At 41.6% G+C, this 23,203-nt stretch overlaps 1 protein-coding gene across 1 annotated transcript in view; it reads right to left on the bottom strand.

Annotated features, from left to right (window-relative positions):
* LOC145408058 (uncharacterized) overlaps window positions 1–23,203 on the bottom strand; it is a 49,468-nt gene that overhangs the window by 7,924 nt on the left and 18,341 nt on the right. Inside the window, exons 5-10 of the mRNA XM_080278859.1 lie at window positions 21,357–22,513; window positions 14,741–14,914; window positions 10,900–11,086; window positions 10,295–10,421; window positions 8,398–8,721; window positions 7,770–8,046 (exon numbers count right to left, since the gene is read on the bottom strand). Coding sequence (XP_080134985.1) covers window positions 7,770–8,046; window positions 8,398–8,721; window positions 10,295–10,421; window positions 10,900–11,086; window positions 14,741–14,914; window positions 21,357–22,513 — 2,246 coding nt within the window. The remainder of the gene's footprint in view (window positions 1–7,769; window positions 8,047–8,397; window positions 8,722–10,294; window positions 10,422–10,899; window positions 11,087–14,740; window positions 14,915–21,356; window positions 22,514–23,203) is intronic.

Here is a 23,203-nt window from a genome sequence, read left to right as displayed (position 1 = left end):
AAGAGAGAAGGAAGAAAGGAAAGGATAGGTTATTTTGTGATTATAATCCTTCCCTTAAATGTCAGAACCAACTTGCCTAGCCACAGGCTCCTATGTTCCTCCCAGGGCAACACTAGATTAGATGATGAACGAATGAATAATTCTTCTCTTACCTTTTAACCTCTCACAGCATCCTATAGAGACCAATGACCATGCTAGCATGCTTATATCTTTTCACTTAATGGAAGCTTTCCATAAGCTGCGATCTTCAGTCATTTTCCCATTCAATCCCCTAGTCCGGTCTCCACACACAACTTCAACCTACATCCTCCTCAATTGGCCATTCCTCCACATTCACACCTACTACCCACCTCAACCAGTCCTCTTCCTCTCTCTTCTTTTAACGCGTCTAAATTATTAAACCATTACAACCTAATAAACTAGTTTGCGCTGCTTCTCTAAATCTTCTTTCGTGAGACCTCCCTCACAGCGCAACACTCTCAGTACTGTCACCTAGTGAGACCTTACTCATCCACCTCAGCATAATCCTTAATGCTGTTTCCAAACTCTTATATCCTTTTCTCTCACAGGTGCAATCTAACTGCTGTAGAGAGTAACAATTCTTGCACATTTATACACAGTGCACATTATGTATGAAAGGAGAGACCTTTCATAGCCAGGCAGGAAAACAGATTTCAGAACTTCTTCCATACACTTCTCATTTTAGCAAAGGAGCCAGGCTCTGTTTCTGCACTCACTATGTTCTCCAGGTAACAATACTCCTCACATTCCAAGTCTCCCCAGCTGATACTTTTCATTCTATGATTCAGTCTGGATACTTCTACCGAACACTGAAAATTTTTCATATCTTGCAGTCTACCTCCAACACCAATGCATCTTCTGTGGATCCATTCAAGTTAAACACAAGATAAGATTCCTCCCAACTCCCTTTTTACACATATCACACAGCCAAATACCTTATTTCAAGACTTTACCTCCCTAACATCTGGCGACCATGTATGAATTACAAAACATAGATTCCTTTTACAATTTTCCCTACCTCTGAAAATGTTGCTGCCCTATTTCAAGTAAATCAATACAAACAATAATATATTTACTGCCCTTATCATGTCCGTTCATGAAAGAAATTAGTACTATGCAGTAAGTACCATATATCCACTACAGTAAAGGAAAACAATTGTTAATAGAAATGAAACAGAAGAAGTTCACTGAGATTACAGATGAATTATTGGGGAAATATAAAATACTGCATAAAAAGAATAAAAACTTATGAAAGAAAATGTCTATGAAAAATATTATTAATATCATCTCAACTCTTATTCCCACCAAAAAGCTAGGTGTGGTAATATCCTGACACATAAATAGAGAAAGCATAAAAGTTGGACAATTATCAAGAGCATGCCCAGTAAAACATGCCACAAAATCATTCCAGTCTTTAGAAACAACTACCAACCATTTCCAACCTTTGTCAATTCTTCAGCTTCTGCAACTTCATACTTTACATCACACTCACCTATTTATATTCATCCATCTTCTTGACCTACCACACCTCCTCCCACCTTAAACTCACTGCCATATATAATTTTTCTATATTTATAGATCCTTAACCACACGAGCATGTGCAGGTCTTTTCACTCAATGGCAGCTCCCCATGTGTCATGATCTTGAGCTACTCTCTAGCTCAATACCCAAGCCTAGAGATCTACACAAAGGACCTTGTCCCACATCGTGCTTAGTCTGCTTCTGGGTAGTCTTCCCTCCACATTAAAAAATATGACCCCCAATCAGCACTTCCCCTCCCTCCTCCTCTCAATTTTCCTCTCACAGAGAACCTTCTCATTTATTATGGCATTATCATTTCTGTGCATTCCACACTGCATGTACCCTCTTTTCTCAAGCCAAGCCTCACTGTCATACAGAAATAAATTTCTCACACATTCATGTCTCGATTTCACTGCACTATGAATGGCCCTGAAAATGATCCAAGTCAAGTCATAACTGCAACATCTTAATAAACATACTCTCTTTGTGGGTATAATTCTTCCATCCCACAACCCTATCTAAATTTCTTCTTTCCATATGATCACATCATCAAATCATATTCACTTCTACCATTTATCTTTAATATGAAATTTTCACAATCATGATGCTTTTATTCTACCAACCCTCCTCAACCAACAAACATTGCTTAGCAGTTCCATTCTCACATCTCTCATTGTTGACTTTTCAAAATACAATACCAAATTTCTCCCCTGTGGCGGGGGGGACACAATCTGGCCGCACTATGGGGTAGTACTACTACTCTGCGGCCAGGTTGTGTTAGGAAGAATACTGCCACCGTATTCCCTGCGTGTCATAAAAGGCGACTAAAAGGGGAGGGGTGAGGGGACTAGGGACCCCATCCTCTGTTTTTTAGTTCCTAAAAAGAGACAGGCCAGAGGAAGGGATGGGGGATGGAGTTATCCCCGTACCCTGAAGATTGGGTCTATGAATGTGCGTGGATGTAGTACAATTGAGGCTAAAAGGGAGGAGATTGGAAGAATGTTTGTGAGAAGAAAGTTGGATGTGTTTGCTTTGAGTGAAACAAAGATGAAAGGGAAGGGTAAGTCTATGTTTGGAAGTGTGAATGGAAGATTGTCAGGTGTTGATAGAGGAAGGGCAAGAGAAGGTGTGGCCTTGTTAGTGAGTCCGGAAGTACAGCAGTGTGTGACTGAATGGAAGGAGGTGTCATCGAGACTGATGTGGGTGAAAGCGAAATTTGAACGTGAGTTGTGGGTGTTTGTGAGTGCATATGGGCCTGGTAGTGAAAGGGATGAACAAGAGAGGGAGTCTTTCTGGAATGATGTTGATGAGTGTCTGCAGAGTTTTGGAGCGAATGTGAATGTGGTAATGATGGGAGATCTGAATGCTAGAGTGGGAAATGTAGCAGCTGAAGGTGTAGTTGGTATGCATGGTGTGCCTGGAAGAAATGAAAATGGGGAACGAATGATAGCGATGTGTGTTGAGCGAGAGATGGTGATTGGAAATACGCTGTTTGAGAAGAAAGATATTTATAAGTATACATGGGTGAGACAGGAGGGTGGAAGGGTTGTTGATACAGCTTTGATGGACTTTGTGGTCGTGTCTAGGAATGTAATAGGAAGATTGTTGGATGTGAGAGTTCTGAGAGGGGAGGGTGGAGGTATGTCTGACCACTACCTGGTGGAGGGAAAGTTAAGAGTAGGTAAGAGATGGGTGAGAGCTAGGAGGGTTAGGTGTGGCAGGGAGGTTTTGAAAGTGAGTGAGTTGGATAAAAGAGAGAAAAAGATAGAGTATCAGGAAAAATTGAAAGATGAGTGGAACACACTGAAAGATCAGGAAAATGGCAGTGTGGAGGAGGAATGGCAGTTGTTTAAGAGTGCTGTGGTGGGGCATGCAGAAGAGGTGTGTGGTGTGAGACGTGTGGGTGGTGGTGTAAGAAAAGGAAGTGAATGGTGGTGCGACGAAGTAAGTATGGCTGTGGCTGAGAAGAGACGTGCATATGAAGTGTGGCTGCAGAGGAAGGATGAGATGTCATATGAAAGGTATAGGGAAAAGAGGAATAGGGCGAGAAGGGCTGTGCGTGATGCTAAAGTGGCAGCAGATGAGAGGTGGGGTAGGCGGCTTACAGAGAATTTTCAACAGAATAAGAAAATGTTTTGGAAGGAGGTGAAAAGGGTGCGAAAGGAAGAGTCTGGGAAGGAAGAACGAGTAAAAGCAGAGGATGGAAGGATGTTTATTGAGATGGATGCAGTAAGGAAGAGATGGGCAGAGTATTTTGAAAGATTGTTAAATGTAGAGGAGGAAAGGGTGGCTGAGATTGTGGCAGATGGAAGGGTGCAAGGAATAAATGTGTTGGGAGAGTTGAATGATTCTTTGATCACAAAGGAGGAAGTGGAGAAGGCAGTAAAGGAGATGAAAACAGGGAAAGCTGCAGGTATGGATGGGTGTGCTGTTGAATGCCTGAAGAGTGGTGGAGTGACCATTGTTGACTGGTTAGTAAGATTGTTGAATGTGTGCTTTGTGAAAGGTATGGTGCCAACTGACTGGGCAAGTGCTTCTGTGGTCCCGTTGTATAAAGGCAAGGGTGATAAGCATGAATGTACTAGCTTTAGGGGTATAAGTCTGTTAAGTGTTGTAGGTAAGGTTTATGGTAGAGTGTTAATTATGAGAGTTAGAAAGGGTACAGAGGGAGTAATTGGTGAAGACAAGTGTGGCTTTAGGAGAGGGAGGGGATGCGTGGATCAGGTGTTTGCTGTGAGACAAGGGTGTGAAAAGTATTTAGCGAAAGGCAAGGATGTGTTTTGGGCATTCATGGATTTAGAGAAAGCGTATGATAGAATTGATAGGGAGGCTTTGTGGACTGTTTTAAGATTGTATGGACTTGATGGTAGGTTACTAAAAGGGGTGAAAAGTTTTTATGTAAATAGTAGAGCGTGTGTAAGAGTGGGAAATGCTGTGAGTGACTGGTTTCCTGTGAGAGTGGGGCTGCGACAGGGATGTGTGATGTCGCCTTGGTTGTTTAATATTTACATGGATGGTGTTGTAAGGGAGGTGAATGCAAGAGTTTTAGGTGGAGGTCTGAGTCTGGTGAATGTTGATGGTGGAGAGTGGAATCTGAAGCAGCTGCTGTTTGCAGATGATACTGCACTGGTGGCTGATTCAGAGGAGAGATTGAGACAGTTGGCAGAGGAGTTTGGAAGGGTGTGTGAAAGAAGGAAATTGAAAGTAAGTGAGAATAAGAGTAAAGTGATGAAGTGTACGAGGTTGGTAGATGGTAGGGAGATGAATATAGCTTTGAATGGCGAGTTGCTTGAGGAGGTAGAGTGTTTTAAATATCTAGGGTCACATGTTGCTGTGGATGGAAGAATAGATGCAGAAGTGAAGTTTAGAATAAATGAAGTAGGAAAGGTGCTGGGAGGAATGAAAAAAGTGTTTAAATGTCGTTCGCTTAGAATGGATGTAAAGAGAAGGTTGTATGAGGGTGTTGTGGTACCGACTGCGTTATATGGGGCTGAAACATGGAATATGGGTGTAGCAGAGAGGAAAAGTTTGAATGTAATGGAGATGAGGTGTCTGAGGAGTATGTGTGGAGTGACGCGTATGGATCGAGTGCGAAATGATGAAGTGCGAAGGAGAACTGGAGTTATTTGGGAGATGGCTGGTAGAGTTGAGCAGAGGGTGTTGCGATGGTTTGGGCATATGGAGAGAATGGATAATGAGCGACTGGTGAAAAAGATACCTAGACCTGACGTGAGAGGTGTAAGGCTGAGAGGAAGACCACGAATAGGATGGACGGACAGTGTGAAGAGAGCACTGGATGCGAGAGGGATGTCTGTTGAGCAAGGAAGAGTGGCTGTGCGTGACAGAAATAAATGGAGAGAAATTGTGAATGAATAAGTGATGACGCAGCCCTGAGGGGATATTCTCCCGCATTTGGTCTGATCAGCTAGTCAGGTCAGGTGCGGGTAAGGGGATGGGTCTGTTATGATGTGGCAGGGGTAAACCAGCTCTGCTGTCGGGCCCTGCTGCGGATGTCACTGATTGCATTGCGCAGTTGACCCTTGTGCGGAGTGGTGCGGTGAGGATCTGTCCGTTCTCCCCTTGGGACTAAGATGCGAATGAATGTGTTTGAATGGATGAGTACATGGGGAGTGTGTCGTCCTGTCTCGGCTACCTCCCTTTCCTTGGGGGAAGCAGCCTAGGTATATAGATAGAATACCAAATTTTCATACCCATATACATTATAATGTGGGCACCAATACACCTTCAAACAGAGTGCTTCACTACATTAAGACCTCAGAATTATGTCCACATTTTCATTATTAATGGAAAGATTTGTGAAATATACTACTTACTTTCTTCAGTTCACAAAAATTTATCCCCAATTACATTATATGCTGAAAGTGGTCTTACACTGTTGTTGTGGCCCCAGGCTCATATGTAAGTGAACCTGGTAGACTGCTGACTGAAGTTCCCCACTTCATTGAAAAAGGTCCATCTGAGGGTGCCATGAACAGGACGGAAGAGGGACATATGTATAACCAATTAGCAGAACTTTGTTATACTAAGCCCACAATGTGAAGGCTTCCTTCTTCAGCACAGAAAGTGGTCTCACTAAAAATTTGAACACAGTGAACCCTGTGTTCCATTCTACAAAATGCTTTGTGCAACATATCTTCTCAGACTGCTGCAATCTCTGTACAAATGTTTCCTTTTAACACAGTGTCTGGGGATTGCTTTTAATATTTTTCTCTTATGGTAGCCTCAAAGGCATAAAAATATTTAATAATACACACTCATTTATCAGGCAGGACATCATGAACGGATCAGTCCCTAGTTCAACCAGTGTAATGGCCACTCAGCACCACACTGGTGGAAATGTTATATTTCACATGGATGCTGCTTTAATTTCTAATGACAGAGGGTTAATCATAGTACTGTACTATTACTGACAGCTTAACCCTTGTGAGTGAGGTGTCGGCACAAATTCCACCCGCTCATTGCCATCTGACTCGGATAGCGTCCAACCAAAATCCAACAGCTCGTTATCAGATGATGCAGGTTGCGTCCAGCAAAATGACAATTGATATGTTTGTTTTATAAAAGCTATTGCTAGTCTTGTTTACACTAATAACAGAAGTACAACTACTCAGGAGTACTGTGGAAAAGAATTAGGGAGTAGAAGCAAAATACAGACGGCAGTCTTCTCCACTGGGCAACAACGACCGTTTTTCTACCCATACGCAGGGATGGAAATCTACAACTATCTTTCAGTACATTATTCCAAAATAAAGTACATTCCCCTCTCAAAAACTGGAATGAATTAAAGAATTAGTGAAATAACTATTAAATTTGTCTCAGTCTTATTTACACCAGCAGCAGCTCCCATGGCCTGGTAACATTTACTTTCATAATATAATTTCTAACTGAACTACAGCAACTTTTTTTGTTTTTTCCAATATGTAGGGAAGAAAATTATCTATACATTGTACTGCTAAACAGTATACAGTATTTCTATCTCAAAATGTAAAGTGAAGAAAAGTATTCATGAAATACAGTAACTATTCATTTTGCCTCTGCCTGCCTTGTTTACAGGCAGTACAACTACTCAGGAGTACTGGGGATATAGATGTACAGTATGGATGTTGATGCAAAACTGTAGGTTGGAGAATAAATAGTTATAAACTTCTAGCATGGCTGTATGGGGGGGTGGGGGGTAGGTTTGAGCACATAGTGGCAGTCCAATACAACTTGTGTTTTTTGATCACATGAGGGTTGACTGCGCATATACAGAGTTTCATTTTTGTGTACTAATAATTGACTCAAACAGATATGTTTATGTGAAGCTACAGTACGTGGTGAATGTTTTTGGCGTATCCAATAGAGCCAAGATTCCAGGGGCTTGAATGATGAGTGAATGGAAACGTGGCCCATTGGATTGGGCAAATTTGGGTTGTCTGGACACTGCTACTCCTCACCCTGCCCTAAGGTGGGAAAGGAGGTCCGGATGATGATGATGATGATGATGATGATGATGATGATGATGATGAATGATGATGATGATGATGATGATGATGATGATGATGGTGATGATGACTAATAATGAATATACTGGCAGTATACTGGGGCCTGACATTAGTGAATTACTCTGTACAATCCTTTAGCAGTTTCCAAACTCAGCCCTCTGTTTATCACAGCCACCTTTCTTCCCTGAGCTTTAACTGCAAATGTTTCACGTGCTGATATACCTTAACTGTGTAGGACTAGGCTGTGCTCCTGGTGGTAACATAGGTGACTGCTGCCGGTGTTCAGTGCCAGGGCTTCTGTACCGATACTCTGGTTCTCCAAGACCATTCTCCAATGGAACTGGTGGGGGTGGTGCCCTTCTGTCATGTGGGGATGTGCCCCTGCGGTCATGAGGTGAAGGTCCACGCCGGTCATGAGGAGATGCACCTCTATGGCTTCCACCTCCTCCACCACCAGGGGGAGGCCCTCCTGCATGGCTCCCTCCACCAGAAACTGTTGCTGATGGAGGTGAACAAGTTAACATATTATAATCTGTCCACTTTAGTTTGGTCTAAAACTGTTCTCTCTCCACTCTGAATGCTGGGTCAAAACAAGACATGATTGGCTATGGAAAGGATGTAGTCATAGTATATAATTAACTCTGCCACTGAGCTACAGTTAAAATTCCATTAAAAAAAATGAAAATCCCCATCACATCAAAGTAGTTGTCCTGTCCTCTCATGAAGTGACTCATAACAATACAGCTCATAACATGCTTAAATTTATCCAACATTATAATACTGTTTTCAATAATCTGATTTAATAAACAAACACACATGCAAGCACCTAAAAGTGTACAAAACAGCTGACCTGGGGGGTGGTGTCCCTGAGAATGTGGTCGTGGTGGAAGAGGTGCTGGCCCATGACTGGAAGGCCGAGGGGCAGATGTGTGGGTTGTGTGTGTTGCACTGCCTGCAGAAGAGGAAGACGACGACCCCGAGGAGATGGAGGTTGGGGGTGGGTTTGGACCACCAGGGGAGGAATTGTTGGCAGGGGTGGGAGAGCTGAGAGGCACAGAAAGCCGGGCATTGACTGCCAGCAAGTGGTCCCTTCTTGAAATTAGTGAACTAACCGTTTCTTCCAAGCGGACATTCTCCTGTCGCAGCTGATGCAGGCATGACAGCAATGATGCAACTGGGAAATACAAGTGCATTACTATCAATTCCTCAATGACAAACCCTTAACATGTCATCCTCCAAACTATTATTAAACCACTTCAAACTGATAATTAAGCACAAACTACCCACCCATTTTTGGATCTCCATAAGACAAATCTTTTCTGTATTAATGTCTCTCAACTAATCCAAATAAATCTTTTATGCCACACTTCTTTTTCACTTCTCTCATGCATAAATGACCCCTCTAAACACTGCCCATTACCTCATTTTCAAACAATTTGTAATTCTCCATCTCTCCTTTGAAAGGCTAAAACCTGGCAAGTGTGGTCACAGATAACTCTCCTCAGGTACACCTGGGTCTTACAGACCTGGGCAATTTTTTTATGGTATAGTTCAGTAACTTATAGATGCCTGGGATCCCTGTCCTTCTCAATAGCTTCCTAACATTTTGTGCCCATGCAGGGTGTAGGGGGGTTACTTTCGTGTCTCTGTTTTTGCAATATATCACTCAGAATTCCATGTCAGGTCAATGAGGCCCATGTGTACCTGAGAAGGGGGAGAATTTTTCACTATGAGTCTGCAAGTTGATTTTGTGTTGTGTGGGATCCACTATGCCCATAATGAAGGTCCTCCATCCCTCATGTTGTGACATAAGTGCTAGACTCATAGTTTTCTTTGTTTTCGTGTATGGGGAAAAAAAAAAAAATTTAGTTTGGCTTTTTTTTCATAATTATTTTTAAAAATATGTGGAGTTCAATGAATTAAAACTTATTCACATAGTTTTGTAACTGATAAGACCTAATACATTGTAGGATATTCAGGAATTCATTATATAAAATGTGTGACACTACAGTATTTTTTAAAGCTGGGTCTGACAGACCCTGGTGTACCGAAGCTATAAGCAAACTGTAGGTCTACCTGAGGAAGGTTAACACACATTTCCTGTGACTTTACCTCAATAACAAATTTAAGATATGAACCTGCTCATGACTGCATCACATCCATTTTAGAATGCACTCTGATCACTGCAAACCCCAACTCCCCCAAACATACACACACAAAAGCGGGTTCCTACAAAAATAATAGGGTGGGTACTAAACAACCAATAATTAAATCAAACGAGTGCATAAACAGAACTTCAATATAATTTTAACTGAATCTGCTATTTATCCCATCCAAGGGTGGGTTGATGATAAAGCAAGGTAAGGCCCCAAAACAAGAAAATAAACACATGAAAGTAGTACTGTACATCCAGGAACACTTTAATACTTTAAGAAAACACTGACAGTGCAAAGTATAGTATTAAGAGTGTACAATGAAATTAACAAAAAGAAATGCCTTACCCATCCAGAGAACTCTCCCACAGGGGATGGCCATGACCAATGAGTCTCTAGGCTGCTCCACCCTTTAATTTTTCTCACAACTTTTTTTCTTCCATTACACATTTTCTCACCAATAAATCATCCACCTACTTTTCTCTGCTGCTGCTAGCAATCTTTTTCCTGTGACATCCCCAATCAATTCACTTCATTCTGTGTATTTGCAACACATTCTCATGCCCATACTAACTTATGTTTTCATTCACTTACTATCAAAGTGCTGTGCTTGCTCCATGAGGAACTGGCTGCCTTGCTCCCATTGTCGTTCCAGGAGCTGTTCTAAGCTCTGAGGAAACGGTGGTGGCTGGTTGCTTGCACTGATATTACTCCCATTGTTCTGCCAGCATAAAAGTAATTATATCATGTACTGTATACAAAGCAATAAACATATACAGCACATCCATGTTATATAATCACACAGAATACAATCATTTGCTTATATGATCAAGAAGAATAAAGAATTTTAGAATTTTTGTAGTGAGTTTATTCACTTAAACCATCGCTGTGGTGCACAATTTCTCATTACATGATCATTTTCCTCCCTTATATGATTTCTAAAAGATTAATTTTATCATGTCAGTTTTCAGAAGCACATCCTAATCATAAAACAATGGTGTTACGTAAATAAATGAAGTTCTAAATGTTGATGCTTAGGGTTCTTGTCCTCATTAAATCTTTCAATACTAGGCCATTATTCTTCACTGAATAAAACTGCTGTAGCAGCAAGAATAAATTGAAACAATGTCAAAGCATTCATGGGGTTAAAGGTGACTATTATTTTCAGGACCTGGGAAACAAAACAAAATGTTACATACCTCCTTCTTCCCTGGAAGGGCAGGTCCAACAAGCATCTTATCTTCATCTTTGTATATGGAATGCGCTTCAAGTTCAGCATGAAGAGTATCTGTCATCTTCTGAGCCACTGCAGATGCCGGATTTAACTCATTTCCCAATAAAAGGGTATTGGCACCAATGCCATTAGTGATGACTGAGGATAATTGGCTGAAATGATAGAGCATATGTGTTGAAACTTACACCCCAAAAATGTCTCATCACATAATAAGGCCATTATAAATGAAGGCTCTAATGCAAATTAAGATTCACCTATGTAATGTACTGCTAGCCTTAAACTACCACTTTAAATACAGTAATCCCTCATTTATCCAGACATAATAAAGTCAAAGGCATGTCTGGATAGTGGCAACATCCAGATAATGAACACTATTTCCCTACCACACCCAGACCCCACCTATACCCACCTCCAACCTATACCTAACTTATTTGTACAGTCCCTATGCTTAATTTGGCAGTGTTTTCCAGTCATTCAGGAATATTTCAACATCAAAATACACACAGGAATATCCAAAGAAATGCTAAACACCAGGAAAAAAAAAAAAACTATACACCAAGATGTACAATACCCCCCCCAATCTTGGCACTGTTTTCCAGTCAATCTGCCACATTTTGACACCAAAATGCACATAGGAATATCCAAAGTAATGCTATAAAAAAAAAAAAAAAAAAAAAAAAAAAAAAAAAAAAAACTATACACCGCTGTATGTACAGTACCCCTCCTAATTCTGGCACTGTTTTCAGGTCAATATGCCATATTTAGACATCAAAACACACATAGGAATATCCAAAGTAATGCTAAACACCAAGAAAACCATAAAAAAAACACACTGAAAATAAAAAAACACCCGACTTATACATGACTGTATGTACAGTACCCCTCCTAATTTTGGCACTGTTTTCAGGTCAATCTACCATATTTAGACATCAAAACACACATAGGAATATGCAAAGTAAGGCAAAACACCAAGAAAACCATTAAAAAAAAAAAAAAAAAAAAAAAAAAAAAAAAAAAAAACACTGAAAACCAAAAAACACCCTACCTATACACGACTGTATGTACAGTACTCCTAATTTTGGCACTGTTTTCAGGTCAATTTGCCATATTTAGACATCAAAACACTTATGATTATCCATATTAATGATGAACATCATGAAAACAGTGCATAAACAACAAAAATCCACAAAAAAACTGACAACTGTTTGAAAATCTGTTGTCTGCGTCAAGTGATTGCTCCAGCAAAAAAAAAAAAAAAAAAAAACTCCACGGTCAAATATGCCACCGTAAATTAGTTATACAGTATTGGTATAAATCATATACCATCATCTTCGCTGGTGTTTATACTATAAGCTAATAAAAACAAATAAAACTTACAAGTACGAGTACGAAATTCAAGCAGGAATAAAGTGTTCAAGGGTAAAACTTACTTTATTATAACTTCCCACCATCATAATTCAAAATTTTGCTGGCATCTTTCAAGAGTTAAGCATAATTATGTCTAGATGCAGAATTTCACGAACTTTCTTGTGGTCACCACAGAATTTCCATACGATCAATAGTAGTCGAATTAATCGCAAAAAACTTGCTGGGAGGGTATGGAGGAGGGAAGGGAGGGGGGGGGAGAGGCAAGGCTGTGGGTAGGATTCTCCCTCTTCTCTCAACAGGGGGATGGGCATTTTTGCCGTACATTTACTCATGGCTCGTGGTCTGTGTTCGATGGAGGTGGCGGTTGGGAAAGACTTAGACCCCATGGTTGAGCGATATTAGACATTCAGTGGGGAACGTGCACGGATGTTTTGACATCACTTGTGGGTTACAGTCGTATTACTCAGATGCTGGAGGTTTGCTGGGAATGATAGGACAAGCTTGTGATTCTGACCATTCAGTACAGGGTCAGAAGGACATTTTAGCTCTGGTTGTGGGTTACAGACTACTTCCCCCTCACGACTCGAGCCCAGTGGCCACGATACTGAATGTTTGGACAGGTCGGCTGGCCGGCCGAAGTTTTCGGGCACTTTTATGTCCAGATAATAGCAAGCATTTTCAGATAATGGTTTAATAGAGCCAAGGCCCAGCATCCAGATACTCAACACGTTTGGCTAATGAACGTCCGAATAACTGAGAGATCACAGTACACAGTGAACCCTCATTCTTTCAATCTTAGCACTTATTCACTGCTGTAATATCAACATTTGACTTTGTGAGTCATCTAGCTATTATAAGAAATCAATTAACTGTTCTTCCTAACACACTACTATGATTATGCCATGATAATGTTACAACCATTTAGACTAGATTGTGAAGCATTCATTTCATTTTTGAAGGCTCCAACATGCTTGCATGCGAAGGCCTTGGTCACCCAGTGGTGGCTCTCCATGCTGCTTGATCTCTAGTAGCTTCCCTATTCAGTTCCTTAACCCTGAGGTCACACTCAATGACCTCGTCCCAGGTCTTTTTCGGTCTACCCCTCGCAACTCTAACCCCAACATTAACTCTTCTCACTTTCTGCACCCAATTATCATCCCCCATCCTCTCCACATGCCCAAACCATCTCAATCTACCTCTCCTCATCACAGCACCATTACATGCCAGTCCCATCCCACCCCCCAACTCTTCCATCGTAAACCTAGCCACCCTACGGGTGACTGTACACTCCCTCTTCTGTCTTTCTTTCCTTCGTTCTTTCCTCTTCCTTCTGCCTGTGGGTGACTCTACACTGTGTGATGAGCCAAATGGTTTCCTGTACACCAGGAAACCATTAACTACGCTGGATGGAAACCACATAACCAAATTTTCACGTCTGGTTGTTTAGCGGGTAATTACGGAGCTCCAATCGGATTGAGCCAGTGAAGGTTTATATCCAAGGGGTGATTGGGGCTTACTGCTCACGTAATGCCACTCAGGGATGGGTGAGGCTGGTCACTCTCATCTTACATGTCAGGACCAACTTGCCTAGCTCCGGGCTCCTACGCTCCTCATGGGGCAACATAGGATTGGACGATGGATGGATGGATGGATGGATGGATATATATATATATATAAAATAAATCAAACATTATCTACTGTCACTGCAAACATTACATTGGTCCAAAACCACTGCAACTGTCAAAAGGAAAAAATCACTACGTACTGTGACAATGATCTGAATGCCATTAATGTCAAATACTGTACTAAAAGACGTACAGTCACTAACACACACCGGACTTCATCTCCACAAACTCTGAAACATGTGATCCTGTAAGTTCAAGTTATCCTCTGTCACAAGTTTCAACAACACCAATGGCCAGCTCAGTCCTAGCAGACAAAGAGGTTTTACAAATTTTGACAAGACCCATGATGTCAAAATCCTGCTGGCAGCTCTCCCACTTTCAAAAACTCTCTTTCCTTACTCTCTGGATTCTGCCTCACTCCATCCTTCAGACGGGAAGGTCAGATGATGATGATTTTTTTTCCCAACCTCACACGAAACACATCCAAGTAGTTTAACAACACATACTACACCCTATACCTGTACTGTGTAGCGTGTAACTGCATGAGCTTCAATAAACAAGTGAAATTACCAAAGCTATTTTAAAACTTGACTTCTGAACATCCTGCAAAAATAATACTTAAGGACAGTTGTGGATAACAATATTATTTCACAATTTTGCTGAAAAAGTAAAAAACTCTTCACAATACTCTGGATGCTTTGTTGGGTTCCTTAGACCTCATCACTGGCTTTCAGTCACTGTTAAGTCTCATTATATATCCTAGTGAAATGGAACTGATATTTACGACTGCAAAGGCACAGTATAACCACTTACTCTTTTGACTCTGCCTTTTTCCTGCCACGCTTAGGTGCAGGTGCGGCCTCACTAGTGAAGGAGTCCGGGGAGGATGCCCCTGAGTCACGCCCCCCAAGATCTCTCCCACCTCCAGGGCGGCCTCGCTTACCCACACCACGCTTTGATCGTCGCCCACGTTCTTGACTTCCAGACCTAATACATATACATGCATAAAAAAACAATAAAACACAAAGAAGGTTACAGATTAAATTACCCATGTTCATATAATTTTGTCTATCTTATGCTTAAAATTTACCCTTGAGAAGACTCCCATTTGAGGTGTTGTATGATGACTTGGTGTTGATCACATGCAATAAGTGGGAAGCAGAGGAAAGATTTAGAAAGTAGAGATGGAATGGAGTACAAGAGGTTGATAGTAAACATGGATAAAATAATTGATAAAATATGGATAAAATAATTGATAAAATAGTATCTAGGGATGGTGGTGATACTGTCAAAGCAGGAGTGTGGCCAGGCGCAGTTTGTTCCAAGAGTGCCCCCCCGCCGTGTCCCCTTTTGTCGATAACAGCTAAGACATTGCCCCTGAGTAGAGGACTTAGGTTTTGGAGTGTGCAGCACTTTAAGACCGGATGCCCTTTCTGATGTTTACCAATGACCCTTGGATGGACCTGAACCTCCGACACTTTGGTCAGAACGCTCTAACCCACTGAGCCATGGCTGCTACAATCAGCTGGGTGACAGGACAGCACTACCTTTCCCGCCACAGCAGCTTACCCGGGAGCGATGCGAACTCACTATCCTTCTGTCCCGAGTCAGGCGCTCTACCACTGAGCTGCCAGGAAATAATTCCATCTTGTGCAGTGTATGTGATAAGTGGGTACATAAGAGATGTAACAGTATCAGAGATACTCGTAGGGTGTGAAATAATGCTCATTTGTGTGTGCAGTGTGTAGGGGGGAGCACGCAGAAACTGACAGGTGGGAAAGATGTGACCTTGTTAGTCTCTTGAGTGTGTTGAGGAGTTCTGTTATTTGGGGGAAAGGGTATGTGCTGGAGGTAGGTCTGGAGCTTCCTCTGTGATTAGGGTAAAAAGAGGTTGGAAAAAGTTCAGGCAGGTCTTGCCTCTCCTGACAATGAGAGGACTCTCCCTGCATGCTAGCAGGTCCCTGTCTGCAGCATGTGTTAGGAGTGTAATGCTGTGCGGTAGTGAAACCTGGACAGTGAAGGAAGCGGATATTCATGGCTCAATTGCACAGGGATGAAAATGAGTAGATGGATGTGCAGTGCATCCTTGAATGACAGGCCTGGAGATGTTTGAATTGCAAATGAAGAGTTAAGAGGTAGGATGGGACTTGAATTAACACTGTGATGAGAATGGATAGACTGAGATGGTTTAGGCATGTAAGGAGGATGGAGAATGACAACCGGGTGCAGAGGGTGACAGCTGAGAACACTGAGGGTAGAGTTGCACGAGGCAGGCTGAAAAAGATCTGGGATGAGGCAATACAGTGTGACGTGTAGGATAAGGGGCTCAATGGAGAATCTGCTAGATACTGAACAGCATGGGGAATCACCATTAGTTGACCAAGGCTGACGCATCCATGCATGTTGGACCCTTTATAAACAAAACAAAACTTGAAATCTTAAAGCGACAAAAGCACCAAGACTACAAGCATGACACACACAATAAAAAAATGAAAGAAAAAAATAGGGATAAAAAAAAAAATTAAATATGGACAACTGCAACAGGAGGAAGTGCTATATAATACAGTGCTGGAGGGGAATGCCTCCAAGCAGTGGAACTGATATAATCAGGTTGGTAACGCCACTGCCCAATATTACAAACATCTGTCAACTCCCTCCCTTTCCCCCTAGAAGAGGATGTTGGACTGAGGGAGAAATGCAGCTTCAGCCTGCAGTCCACCGGGTTCATGATCAGATGAACCTAGGCCCACATCAACAACCAGGCACTGAAAAAATCCAGAAATTTTGATAGAGGTGTATAAAGAACTTATAAATTTAAAATTAATTCAGAAACTTAAGATGCTATGGAGAGACAAACTGTTATCCTCATATCTAGCATGGGGTGGGGAGGGTGGGGAAAAATGTCGGGTGAAAAAGTTGGGTGTTTGGTTTGCAGTACATGAATCAATAAAACAGAGAAGATGAAAGAGTTGCATTCAGCAGGAGTTGATGAGATTTGAAAGAAATGCTTTGGTGCAGCAGTAAGAAAGTATGCAATCTGATTCAGGTTGTGAAAAAGCTATGGGATTTGAAAATCAGAGAATGCACCCAAGCTTCTCTCAAGTAATGAAAAGAAGTAAGAAAAATATAAAAACACTGAGGAATCAGAATGTTTGGCATCAAACGGAATGTGAAGATGCTAACAGAGTACTGTACTTGTGATACTGTACATAATTACGTTATGACATGTATGATGCAAAAGCATCAAAGAAAATAAGATGAGCGAAGCACAGTACCGGTACCGGCAGAGAAAAAAAAAAGTTGTTCACACGATCATATGAAAGCTAGCAAGCAAACACTGCAGGGGCAATTACTTGCCTGCAATTGATGAGTCTGCTTGGCCAGACAGACTGGGGTTGCTCAACCTGACACAGTTGACTACGAGGGCTTAAAGAATGCTCTGAACACACAGTGTTAGCAAAGAGGTTGTTGTGTGTAGCACAAGGCTTTCCATGAGGGAAACTGTAAATGTGTGCAGGTAGCAAGCAGTCATGATAACCACTGACTTCGTGACAAAACCGAAATGGTTCCTGCTAGAGAATACTACCAGCAGTATGTCCCCAGTAGTATTACATACCCACTAAGTCCTGTTCTTTCACTCTCATTTCTTAACTCCTTTCAATAGGCTACATGTATTTTCCATTTTATTCTTGAGACCTTCAAAAAATTTTATACACCTTAAAGGAGGCACTGCCAAGAGGTCAGGTTAGATACTGGTATAATTTTAATCAACACTATCAACAAAAGCTCTTCCTTAGATGAATAAAATCATCAGATGGTAACAAGAATAAAATATAAAGCATGCCATCAGACTGAACTGATTAATCTTTTCCTTCTGGTCTATCCTTCCCCTTCCTGTGATAGTCCCATTATGCTAAGATCTTAAAAGCTGCTTCACAACACTTCAAAGTCTATCAAACAACAAATAATGTCCATCATTACATACTCACAAGGAAATGGCTCCTTCATCAACAAAAGCAATGATTTATTTTCTTCCTTCCATACAGTAACTACCTAAACAGACTCTAGACTCTGACCAAAACCACTGAATACTTTACAAGCAACACAGTCAATGTGTGTTCATACTTCAGTACATTCAGTACATGTATACTTCATCCACTTGGACAATTCATAACTCTGAAAGCATATTCTTGTTTCCTATGATCTTTTCTCAACAAACACTTGTCAATGCAGAAGCCTCCTTTATATTCAATGGTCTGAAAATGCTATCCATCATCATCTTTGGACAACAGAAAGAATCAGTTAACATTTACATATGGTACAACTCAGCCCAAGCTAGGCTCCCATCATATTTACAGTACCAGTAAAATGATTTAAAGTGGCAGTATGTGGCATTTTAGATGGCTGTAAAACTTTATTTAGATTCATTTTGGACTTGGATTATGTAAAAATATTCCCCACAGGGCCAACCTTTGGACCTCCAGCAACATACCAGAATCCTCACTGACCATGTTCTAACATGTTGGTTTTCATTACATCCACATTTAAAAATCACTGACCATTCTAGCATCTGTATGTCTGTGCCCTTTCATTGGATGGCAGCTCTCTATGCAGTATTTCACTCCATGTCTTCCTCGGTCTATCTGTGGACATTCTTTCCCCCACATTCACATGTGAACCTCCTCAGCCAGTCCTCCTCCTCCCTCAACTCAAATTGTAACCACCTCAACCTACCAAAATATCTCACCTCTTTCATATTTCATCTGCTCTCTCTCTCTTGCTGCATGCTCTTCTCTGTTCTGCCACTCAGTAAAACCCAACTCATCCACCACAACATTCCAATAATTTTTGTGAATGCCAATCTACAGCACATGTTACCTTGTCTCTTATATATAACACTTCACAAATGTTTTGCATAATGGATCTTTGGCAAGAATGGAGAGCTCTTTCAAGGCCAAGAAAGGTGAAAAGTACTTAAATCTCTTTCATCCACTTCTTATTCTAGCAATGAAGTTAGCCTATGCACCATCTCCCACAATTAACATGTCTCCAGACATGAAAATTCCATAAAGTCCATGCAGACATCTCCTAAGCTAACACTTTTATTCAATCATTCACACCCATATACCCCTACATATCGCACACTGGTAATTTTACATCCAACAGTCTACCACTAACACAATGGCATCTTTTACAGGCCTCTCCACTACAAGTCAATTACACAGTAGAATTCCTCCCAACTCCTCATTTACACACAGCAATGGGACACACACCATGACGTTACAGCACAGTATTTCCCTTACATCTACTGACCATGACCTTCGCTATTCAAGTACTGCAGTAGTTTCAGCTCCTAGGTTTCCATCCCATACAAAAATTTTAAGCTGATCTATTTTTGGCAACCTAAACCTATGATTATGCATATGATACCTACATATTAACCCCTAGCCACTCGGAGATGGTTATATCCGACGCTAAATTGGTGAATTGGGGCTGTCAGGGGATGGCTATAATCACAAGGGTTTTTGTGCCACAGTTTGAAGTGGGCACCACTTGATCTCGTCACCAAAGGGTGGGGATAGCCTCCCGGCACCTGAGGCAAGCATATTCAGTTGTCTCTGTGACTCTGCCAGGTGTAGGATGATGTTTTCTTAAGACTCTTGTCTGATTCAGTTCCTGCTTTATGTGGACCCTTGCCTCATCCACTCCTGCCAAGCTTCTTTACACAGATACTAGGAAAGGGCTAAATGATAGTGCCATAGGGAGTGTCTTGGATGCAACTGTGTCTAGCTTATCTAGTAAAGGAGAAGTTATCACGATGAAAGCAAAGTGAAAGTTGGTGTCATGCGCACACGCGCGAATACAGCCTACCCTGCAGCCAAAAAGTACATTATTCTTCACGTCCTTACTCAACAACGCGACCACCTACAGACCCAGGGATGGTTTTATTCGCAAGAAGAGGAATTGCTGAGTAATATGGGTTTTAATACTTCCCTAACTGCAATACTTTTCGAGATGTTAAGGTTTGAAAACATGCAACTTTGGGAAAATTGCCCATACTGAGAGGGCAATGGCAGTATAAACGGCCCAGCACAGAGGGGTTAAAGCTCCTATCAACCTGTGAGGTATATAGTAGCACTCGAGAAAAAAAAAAAAAAAAAAAAAAAAAAAAAAAAAGTTACACTACTCTTCCCCAACCTGACACTCCATCTACCATACGTAAATTCACCTACCTGCTCTTCACATAGATTTCTCATTTTTTATTCAGAAAGCATGATCTCTGGCTAAACATCAAAACTATCTCACCTAAATAACACAGCTTATGTCAAGGCTCAACAGGCAGAACCACGTTATTACTATTTGTGCACTCGACAGTTTTAATATCAGATTTTTGCCCAATGGTGTCCACTCAGTCCTCTCACCTCCACTTTTTAACTTTTTCCTCCACAATCTCACCTCCAGTACAAACTCCTCTTCCTCCAGTCTGTTTCTTACTGCTTAACCCACCCCCTGCCAACAACGTACATGTATGTCGGCCCCTATATGTGCAGACAGTGCCGTTGACGTTCATGTACGTTAGCAATTTGATATATCTGCCAAAATTCGAAAATTCAACTTAGGTGCCACAAAATTGACTGGGATATTCCTGGCCTCTCTAGGCCTTCCTATATCATCTACATACCCAACAAGAGTGTTTTTGGCTTGAACAGCATAGTTACCAATGAAGGTAACGAAGATCTCCTACCTCAACTCAATGGGTGTCAGAGCCAGCCGGTAGTCTATGGGTGTTACTCGGAAGTTTTCAGCTGCCTGGTCAGGGAGAATCGACCTCAAAATCGACCTACATGGCTTCTATGAGTACTTTTATGGTTGTTCTTCATGTTTTCTCATCATTTCTAACCCTCCCCCCCAAAAAAAAGGGGGAGGGGTCGAAAATTGGCAGGCACCACGGCTCCATAAGCGTCCAAAGTCTGCTGGCATGCGGCAAGTTAAAACAGGTCTGGTCTTTCATATCTATTTCTAAACAAGAGGGGGTTTCCTCTTTTCCTTCCTTGTTAGTCTTTCTTTCCTTCATTCTTTCCTCTTCCTTCTGTCTGCGGATGAGTCTACATTGAGTGACAAGCCAAATGGTTTCCCGTGCACCAGGAAATCATTATTACGCTGGGTGGTAACTACATAACCAAACTATGGCACCTGGTGGTTTAGTGGGTAATTCAGGCACTCCAATCAGATTGAGCCTGTGGAAGTTTATATCCAAGGGATGGCTGGGGTTTACTGCTCACATAATGCCACTCAGGGATGACTGAGGCTGGTAAGTAATAACATGATCAGTAAATAACAATCTACAGTGCAATAAATAATAGCAATCGGTACTGGTAAACAATCGTATAATCAGCCTAAATAAAAAATGGTACCAGCAGCTGCTTACCTCCCTCTTTTTGTTGGCTCACTTGTAGCAAAGTCAGCTGATGTTGGTGTGAATGGATCAGGGGTACTTTTGTTACTTATATTTGGGGTGAACTGCACATTTAAACTCCCACCATCATCAGAAGAGTCCAGAGGTTTACTTGGCACTTTATTTGATTCTTTTTCCGCACTCAGGTTTTTTTCTTCACATATATTCAAGACCAAATCACTAGACTGGGCCTCATCATTGGAAACAATTGACTCTGTATCACCAAAGTTACTATTTCCACTTGGAGTTCGAGGGCCATTGCGACGGAGTTTTCTGTTACGGTCCTGTTGCTTATCCTTACTGTCCTTGTCTGTGTCGGTTGAAAGTGGGGTGTTTGCTGGACTGCTCAGGTGGTTATGAGGCAGGGATATCTGGCTAGGGGCCTCCTGTGGTGTGGAAGTTGGAGGGTGGGACTCGGAAAGTTTGGGACGAGCTATAACTGGGGCTGTGGTTACTACAGAAGAGGCTACAGATGTTATCAATGAGGATGCTAGGGTAGAGACAGCAGAGGAGAGAGATGTCACTGTTGTTGATGATGTGGATGTTGATATTGTTGCAAGTGAGTAAGATGTTGATACTGATGGGGATAATGATGTGGGAAATGTTGAAGAACTTGAAGTTAATGAGGAGGATGAGGCAGCAGAGAGAGGGGGAGTACTTGTTGTTGAGCTGGAGGCAAATGCACTGACTGTCACTGGGGCCAAGGGTTTTGTAGTCACTGTCACCACAAGAGGGGAACTCACTCCAACATTCGCTTCAGACACTTTATTGGTTCTGTCCATTTTGTTGGGAGGTACGGAAGAAGCAACACTGCCTCCTAGGGTTAATCCAGAGCTCCCAGGTGTTGAGCTAGTATTGTCTTCATTTGTAGGAGCTCTTTCATGACGTTCCAGTGTCCCACCTGCACTACTACCACCACTACTACCACTGCTGCTACCAGGACCTATCATGTCACCAATTTTTCCCTCCCGGCTTGATGAAGGTTTCACTCCTGGTGGCCGCCCTGTTCTCTTCTTTAACTTAGGGTCTCTGGAATCTATTGAACCAGAGGCTTTATCCTCATCAGAAGCTCCGGCTTCCAGAGGGACGGGACGATATGGAGGGATTGTCTTGACGTGGCTTCCTTTTCTCTGAAAAATTGGAAACTGAGATGCTTTGATAATTAAAATCCACTTGGCTAAAACAACAAACTATAAAAGCTAATAATTACAGCTATTTGCTCATACATACACTAAACCAGTGCAGTTCGTTAAAAAAGTGTGTGTATGTCTGTGTGGGAAGGGAAGACACAAAGCTCACACACCACACAGAATGTCACTGTTGTAAGTCACAATGTTTTCTTTCTTTTGCAGATATAACTTGGCTCTTAATGTAATAAAACACGAGCCAATCAAATAATCCTCTCAACAACTACTTATCACCCAAACTTCTGTCAGGGTACTAGTCATAAAACCCAAACACAACAAACTGACACAAAATGCCTGAGCCTCCATACAGAAACTGTTATACCTCTCGTCTTTTATTACTATGCAAGCTATCACACACACACATACACACACACACACAAAAGTTACTACGATACATCATTCATCCCAAAGGTACATACTTCATTGCCATCTTATACATATAATTTACAAATACTGACTGTATGCACATATTTCACCAAACTGAACATGATCGGCTACTTATCTGTCATATGGTAAATTAAACTCTCAAACTGTAATATGGATTAAGGAACCAAATTTCATAGGAAAGTTCCTTGTAAGTCATGCCCTAATAAAAAATGTATCTTACTAAGGTAAGTGTGTAAAAACCATGTC

The sequence above is a fragment of the Coenobita brevimanus genome, chromosome 75, assembly GCF_032717465.1.
Source record: "Coenobita brevimanus isolate Jiangsu-jjx chromosome 75, ASM3271746v2, whole genome shotgun sequence".
NCBI lineage: Eukaryota > Metazoa > Arthropoda > Malacostraca > Decapoda > Coenobitidae > Coenobita > Coenobita brevimanus.
This window is presented reverse-complemented; position numbering and strand designations above follow the sequence as displayed.